Here is an 8542-nt window from a genome sequence, read left to right on the forward strand (position 1 = left end):
CAGCCGCCTTTTATGTGTAATTGACAGTCTTCGCCCCGCCCACCACTGTTAAACCATTTTCCTGGCGTGGTCTTAGGTGAGACCCCCCAGCCCTAGGGGAAGAGGGGTAGCGTTGGTGCTGCCGCAAATGTGCAGAGAAGGAAAGTGTCCTTCTTCTAGATTGTGCTCTCTTTTCATCTCCTTGTTCTCTGTTTCATCCTCCATCTCTTACTCGAGGATTCCTCCGTGATGTTATCCTTGCTAATTTTTGTCTTATTTTACTGGCTTTTCTTCCCGTATCTCTGATCATCTTGACTGTCGTTCTCTGTCTCTTACAAAAGGGACTGAGAGTTTGTTGATTTAATTGTTGCCCTGGCCCAACTTCAGTGTGCTTTGAAACGAGGCTCAGATTAGCCAGCTAAGGCCAAGAATAGGGGGTAGATTTCTAGAAGTCAGTTAGTGCCGATGGGTCTTACTGTGTGACTTCTGTCATAAATACTTGTTTTCTACGTTGACAGATTTGAATGTACACGGTGAAACGAAAATAAGTAACGGAGAGAAGAATGCTCGACAGAGACTCCTGGATTCTTCTTTGTGAGGAGTTTTTCCATGAACTTCAAGGAGCGGGGACTTCAGGGACGTGGAATTCGTTTTGGCTGAAGCACCTTGTCAGGTTCCCAGCTGGTTTCCAGTCAGTGGTTCTCGCTAGAGATACTGAGCATGTCTCACTGAGTCCCTGATGAAAAAGTGGAAAAGAGTTCAGGAACTTCCTGTGAGACAGTGTGGAGATAAGTCAGCCGCAGGGAGCACAGATGCAGAAGTCCCATCCGATGGAAGGTGGGGAGACTCATCGAAGTAAGAGTAGTAGCCCGTTCAGTGCCTCCGAGAAACACCTTTCTGTACAGATGGTGGAATGAGTCTTAGGGCTACTGGCAAGGAAGGGGTTCAGGAGGTTTTTTTGTTTTATTTCATAAAATTATAATAAACGTGTCAGGGGACAATTTAATATGAATCTCCTCTGTGCCCCGATGAATGCTGGACAAGAAAGACTGTGGACCCAAGGGTGGACTGGCTCCTGGCCGTGTCCTAAGTTGGGAGAACGGCTGGAGTCTCGGTTCTTATACACCAGGCTCTTGACCCTGCTACCTGTCAGCCTTCACCAACTGAAATCCTCTGACGACCATTTAATGCACTCTGCTGCGGAGGGCAGCGGACCCAAGCACTGAAACCTCGTCAATAAGACAGCATTCAAAGGATATTTATTGGTGACGTTTACACAGGAAAGGGTGCTTCTGAAAGAGCCCACTGGGGCGAAGCTGAACATGCAAAACAGATTAATCCAGTCACTCGTCTGCAGGGCGTTCCCCTGTTGTCAGACGCATTCGAAACAGGGTGTCACTTAAACCAATTAGCAGAACACAGAAGGCTTGAATCCTACCTGTTGTGATCGGAAGGTATAAATGACATCTGGCAGACGGATGTGCTCGGAGCCAGAACCTAGCAGTTTATTTTATTTACGTTTAAGAACATCTGCTAAAAATTCATTGTAATTTAGAATTCTACGGTGTCAGAGTTGAGGCCACTTGGGAAGAACATTCTAGTATTGACGGGGAATTCTAGAATAAATGTCACAAATGGGTATATAGTATTTATAACACCCAGGCATTATTTCATAAACATTTAAGGCTGACTCAGTATCAAAAAAAGTTTTGCACTTCTGATCATGTAAATAAAGCCTAATTATGTTTACATTTTATACAAAATTCTGAAAAATGACACCTGTGGCCCTCCCTGTCTCTATTCTTAGAAAGTTAATACATTGCTAGTGAGTGGCCCTTATGAGCCTCAGTGTTCACAGCCAGCTTTTAGGGACAGTTGTTCACCTAATCTAATTACATAAGCTGCTCTCTGCCTTTTGGAATATTCACAGAAGCAGATTTCATTTGTGCTTCTGTGATGGTTTCTGAGATGGAAAGCTAATGATAAATATCAAAGATGCAATCAGTGTTTTAAATTATTCTCACTGTGTGATATTTATTACCGTTTAATTATAGTGTGACTTAGAAGTGTCAGTAACTTAAATAATCGATTTTGCTATGTTTTTATATCACTATCTGAGACGTTTCGTCACACTTCTCTACACTGGTTTCTTTTTATAATTGGAAAATTTTCTGAAATATATTTTTCTATGTTTTTTTTTTTAAACCTCAGCTTCTCTATGGACGGCCCCTAATTTGTATTTTAAGTGGTAAAAGTAGATACATTATCTTAGAAGACCAGGAACTCTCTAAGGCCTGTCACATGTAATTCTTTAATCAGAGTTAATATAATTGGAGCCCTTATCCTCTGTGCACTGCCCTGTTCCTGCTCTCTGAGCTCCGGTAGGATCTGTGAGGTCCCAAACATAGGTACCAAGAGGAAGAGTGACCACAACACAGGCCCCTCCAGAAAACTCCCAGCAAATGCTCTGTGCTCTTGGGAGAGAACCGTATTGTTGTTCTGTTTCCCATCATCTCTAGCTGATGGTTTGAGATTCTAGTTAGTTTTTCCTAGCGTTTCTTTAGCCACGTCCCCCTAGGCTGAAGCCTGAACACAACAATAACACAGACGCTGATTCTGAACGGGAAGAGTGCCGGCCACCTTTTGTTTCTTACCTTGCAGGGGCGGGCACCACAAGCACTGTCCACAAAGTCATGGCGCCCGGAGGCTGGCGTGGATGTCTGCTCGTACACTTTGGCTTGGGAAAAAGCGTATTTAGGAAAGTGAATTCATCTGTCTGCCTGTCGCTGGCTCAGAGGGAGCACTACTTTCATGGAGGCAGATTTCTGAGGGTGAGGAGTCGCTCATTGCTTTATAAAAGGGGACAAACAGATCCTAAACAACCACCCCACCCTAGGAGTCGCCGACTTTTGTTCTGGCCTGTCTTCCTAATAAGCCACCACAAGGCCTCTGAGCCAGGCTCGTACGTTACACCAGCGTTGCCGCTGGGATCCTTCTGACAGCAGTGTCCGGCTGCGCGTGGAATTTTACCAAAGGACAGGCAGAGATCCTCTATACAGAGGCTCTTAAACTTTTGGGGGTTACAAACACCCTTGTAAATACATTTTTTTAAAACTATAGATGCACCTCTCCGCCAGATACACACACAACACTACATACCCCTTCAGGAGTCCTCGTGATCCACGCATCCAAGGTTTAGAAGCTGTGCTCTTGTGGCTGGGGACCGAGCCGCACGGTGGGGGATCCAGGCTCCCGTGGCCCATGTGGAAGGCTGCTACTTGCAACAGTGAGTCTCAACTGTACATTGACTTAGTGAAATCATGTTTGCACGCTTTTGAGCGAACTGTCCCTTTTGAGTAACTGACTTCACTTTTGAGAGACTGAAAAAGTCGAGAGAGTGAGTGGGCGGCAGTGGCTTGGAGTTGGAGTGATCAGGGGGCCGGCTTTGACTGCTGTTCTCTGGCCCCCAGGCATGATTACTCCAGACCCAAGCCACTGTCCAGGTGCGGCCTCCCTAGAATGCGGGCACACACCTGCCCTGTAAGATGGTCTGTCCTACATGTAGTCATCCAGGGAGAAGGTCAGAAGCGTCCCACAGTGTGGTGGGCTCTGATGCATGCTGGTGTTTCATTTGTGGAAGATTCCTGTTCTGAGTCCCCTCTCCCGTCCTTAGCACGGGCTCAGGTGGGATGGCAGGGGACTGCAGGCCTTGTCCCTGGAAGAACTGCTTAGTTGTTATAGGCGGATTGTTTCACAGCTTTTTAAACGCACCCATGTTCGGTTTCCTTTGCTTATTGGTCCAGGATAAATCAGAGATCTATCAGGGTAGGAGTTTTATCCACTGCTACATTGCAGGCTCCTGCAAAACAATGACTGGTGTGTACAAGCCTTTCTGTGAACATCTGTTGAACAAATGAATGCCATTATGATAAATCCTAGTTTGTTGACTACAGTGATTTGATTTTAAAAGGCAAATGGTTCTCCGCAGGACAGGGCAGGGGAGGCTCACTGAGCCTCTTGGTGGAGAGAGGAATGTTTCTGCAGATGAATAGGTTTCCACATGTACTGACAGTTCGTAGCTTTTTATTGTGAAGTAAGCTGGGGTCACTTTACAAGTTCAAGACAAGTTCAGTGTTGCCTCCCAATGATTAGGGCAACTGAAGTGATAAAGTTCCTGGTCTTGTTAATTTCCCAGAGTAACCTCTTGAAAAGGGATGTTGATTGAAATGTACAATTACCAGTAACTGAACTTTCATCTGAGGGCACTGAGATGAAATGGCTCCTTCAGGGCAGTCATTGGCATCCCCGCCCTGTTTTTCACAAGTAAAGTGAAACCTTTCAAAAAGGTTGGTAATGATGATATTGTGTCATTTGTGAAATATAGTAGATGTTAATCCGTGATGGGTTTGTCCTGCTTGCTTTAGATGAAATGTATTGTGTTTCCGGGTTCTCTTTTTAGCTGTAGAAATACCTTGTCACTTAAAGCATGCGGTTTGGTCAGTAATTGTTCTTCAAGCTCCTGAGTGTTATGATAGTTTCTCATGCCTTGAGTACTTCCCTGTGCCCAGGGAAGAGGAGACACGTCCTTGTAGAATTCCACAATGTCACAACTGATTTCCACAAAAACTGAAGCCATCAGCTCCTCTTTCACGAGTGGCCTTTTTTTAAAGCATCATGATTAAAATTTTATGGTATTCTCTAAAGTGGTGCTCCAGGCATAATTTAAATTCTTTTTCATGACTAAGTTGCTTCAAAACATTTAGAGAAAAAAATGAATGTTCTAAAAGATGCTGTGTCCTTTGGTAAGAATGATTGGTTTCTATTTCGCAGAGACTGAAGGATGAGAACAAATTAGTCTCAGAAAATGACCTTTAAAAAAAAACACAAGAACCTTGAAAGCACTGCGTTTGGGTGATGATCACTGTTATAGTTCATATTTCCACTTAAGTCCTCTGTCCATGTGGGTTCTGCATTCTGACCCTGCTGACTTCTGTTTAAGGACAGTTGAAAAGCTGACTATCAAGGCTGCTGTGTCTAGAGATAAAGATGAATCAGTGTTTTTGGGCTGCACTGTTTTGTCCACCGAAATAAAACTTCTCTGAATAATGCAAAATGTGTCTTAATATTTCTCACCTTCTCTTCGGGGAGGATGTAACAGAAGATGAGTCCTAAAATGTCTTGAGACTCATTCCTCTCTGCTGGATACAGAAAATTTAGTAGGCTCCCTGGCATCTACTAAAATCCAGCTGGCAGTAACTAAAGGAAAAAAGTCCTTGATTAAGGGCCCACGGATTCTGGAATTTCTGAAGCAGAAGTCACACGCTTTCTGATTGGGGATTGTTTGCCTGGGCGGAGAGAAAGAGGAAGAAATGGAGGCTGTCTGCTGCTAGGCATGGGTTGGCCTCCTCCCTCTCTCAAGAAGGGGGACTCCCCTGTACAATGGTCAGTTATCACAAGCAACTCCTGTGGGTAATACATAAGAGCTGCGTGAAATCTCAACACAGTGCCTGCGATGCAGGGAGTACTCTGTAATGCGAGCTCCAGCTCTCCTCACCTTCTGCTCCCCAGCTCCTGCCTAGGGTGACACCCCCAGGAACCTTGGACATTGTATTCGTTCTCTGTTGTTCCGTAACACTTTACCACAACCATAGCAGCTTAAAGCGACACATTATCTCACAGTTTCTTGGGTTAGAAGTCTGGACATGGCTGAGCTGGGTCCCTTGCCCCAAGTCTTGACGAGGCTGCAGTCAAGGTGTGGACGGGCTGCGTTCTCATCTAGAGGTTCTTGTGGGGAAGGAGCCACTTCCAGGCTCCCACAGGTTGTCGAGCAGAATTCATCTCCTTGCGATGTCTGCTTTTTCTGACCATTGGCTGGAGGCCACCCATGAGAGCACATATAGCTGCTAGAAAATTTTAATTTGGTAAGTGGCTGTTATCTTTCTGTTGGACAGCTCTGCTCTAGTCCATACTGCAAGTACACCAAAAGGTCTTATTTTCGAGACAATTGCAGAATTCAGCGAGTATCAGGACAATTCATGCGAACAGACCAGCAGTGCTCACTCTATTGCCCCCAGACCCCCAAGCATCAGTGGTGACCAGCAAGCTATATTCAGTATATCAAATTCTGTTTATCTACAATTAGGCCAGCATGCTAACATTTAAAAAATACGCTTTGTGTGACGGGCAAAAATTTTCCAAAACACGACAGGAAAAGAAACATCAATGGATAAATAGATGAAGGATGTGGTCAAGTAATTCAAAAGAGAAAATGCAAACAGATTGCATTTTCCAAAGCAAACCTATTAATAGAGAAAACAACTTTTCAATTTATCAACACTGACAGTTCAGTAAAAGAAGAGTTTACTGAGCCTCTGTGCAAAGATTCTTCTAAATTCTCAAGTTATGCACATATTAGGGTTTCACCTGAATAAAAAACATGTAGAAAAGTGACTAGAAGGAACTATGACAAAAGGTCAGGATGACTCTCTCCAGGTGATGAAGTTACGGATTTTTTTTTTACTCTTCATATTTTTCTGTTCTTTATATAATTTCTACCATGAACATATATGGCTACTCAAAAAAATTTCATTATCTAAGTAATATATGTACATTCTAGAAAAATGAGAAAATCAATATAAGCAAAAAAAATCAGCACTATCAATAATTAGAGTAAGTAAACAAAATGAAATGACAGAATTTTTTAAATGAAATGAAATAATAAAGGGCTTCTTGGCTATGAAGAGGTTCAAATTCTAAGACTTCTCACTCAGTAAAAATACCTCATTATCACATAGAGCTTTCCAGCTTACGGTATTTTCTTATAATCTCCTGACTTCAAAGCAACACAGTGAACAGGGCGTTTAACGGTGGTTGTCTCTGGATAATGGGACTACAGGTAATTTCCGTTTTCCTTCTTTTTCTTTTCTTGGCGGGTGGCAGATGTGGGAGTTATTTCTAGATTTTCTACAATGAACATGTTTCATCCATGTAAGGAACAAAATCAGCTGGTTTTCGGAAAAATCAGCTGTAACAAGTTGCAGAGAAGGAAACTGAGGCTCTGAGAACTTATGCAATTGGCTACAAAGTAGAAGAACCAGGACTCAAAACCCCTCAAATCTTTCCCCAAACCCACAGCCTTCCCCCCTGGACCCCTCTGGTTTGCAGAAACACAAGACTCATCAATGTTCACATTGAGACTAGACTCTTGGGTAAACTAAGATCAGAATCACTGCTGTGCAGATGGAGACGGATAATCCTCCTGCTTGGGGAAGCCACTCATCTAATGCGTTACAGCTGGAATTGTGCTAGATTCCGTGAGAAAGTAGCCTGAACTTGAGCCGAGCCTTTGAAATTCCCATACCGCAGAGCTGCTTCTCACCATAAACAGGGCACTTTACTTGGCTCATCCAGCTATAATTCAGCTTAAAAACTATAGAAACCCATGAGTTCTAATGCTGACATTCGAAACACATGTTTAGCTGGTGGAAATTAAATAGGGCTCCCTGGCCTCATTTTTGTTAAGGGCAACCCATAGTTGTTAATCCAATAGCCTTGGGTCTGGCTCACCTTTTGGCCCCACCTAGCAATTCATTTTCCTAACTGTCTACACTGCAAGTCACCGCATTGTAAACACACTCCGAAAATTCTCCTTCCTCTTCCAGCCATTTCCAGCTCAAAGTAAGATAGGGGATCACCAAACATTCTTTCTTATAGTACAGTACATTCCAAACCTCACGCCCACCCAGAAGAAGACCTGCTCCCCAGCAGGTCCCTTTAGGCTCATTCACAATGTAAACTGCACTCGGGCTGCACTGTTGCACCAACATGGGGTTCCTGGGGGGAAGGTGATTATAATGTGAAAAAATTAATTTGTACAGGAAAAAAGTGAACAGTGGTTGTATTAAGAAAGTGAAAAATTTTAAGTAATTTTTTAGCATCTTTAGTTCCCACTTTTAGAAATATGGACAGATTTCTCTGGAAGACAAACATGCCTTTGACTAACATACTCCAAACTGCTTTGATAAAAATCAGACCATCCACCGGTATTCATTCGTGCATTCACTTCCATTAACAGTACAGTCAGTCTGACATACATCTCAAAAATGTTCTCCTAGAACAATCTACTCAAGCAATAGAAATAAAAGCAAGAATAAACAAATGGTACCTAGTGAAACTTACAAGCTTCTGCACAGCAAAGGAAATCATAAGTAAAACAAAAAGACAATCTACGGAATGGGAGAAAATTTTTGCAAATGAAACTGACAAAGGCTTGATCTCCAGAATATATAAGCAGCTCATACGACTTAATAAGAAACAAACAAACAACCCAATCCAAAAATGGGCAGAAGACCTAAACAAGCAATTCTCCAAGGAAGACATAACAAGTGATCAATAGGCACATGAAAAAATGCTCAATACCACTAATTATCAGAGAAATGCAAATCAAAACTACAATTAGGTATCCCTTCACACCAATCAGAATGGCCATTCAAAAATCCACAAATGACAAATGCTGGAGAGGCTGTGGAGAAAAGGGAACCCTCCTACACTGCTGGTGGGAATG

At 43.1% G+C, this 8542-nt stretch overlaps 1 protein-coding gene across 1 annotated transcript in view; it reads left to right on the forward strand.

Moving 5' to 3' along the window:
• The window catches only part of PANX1 (pannexin 1), a 43347-nt gene extending 38255 nt beyond the window's left edge, over positions 1–5092 (forward strand). Inside the window, exon 5 of the mRNA XM_010973353.3 lies at positions 498–5092. Within this exon, the coding sequence (XP_010971655.2) occupies positions 498–577 (80 nt within the window). The 3' untranslated portion in view covers positions 578–5092. The remainder of the gene's footprint in view (positions 1–497) is intronic.
• Positions 5093–8542: the final 3450 nt, after the last annotated feature.

This window comes from Camelus bactrianus, chromosome 10 (assembly GCF_048773025.1).
Source record: "Camelus bactrianus isolate YW-2024 breed Bactrian camel chromosome 10, ASM4877302v1, whole genome shotgun sequence".
Classification (NCBI taxonomy): domain Eukaryota; kingdom Metazoa; phylum Chordata; class Mammalia; order Artiodactyla; family Camelidae; genus Camelus; species Camelus bactrianus.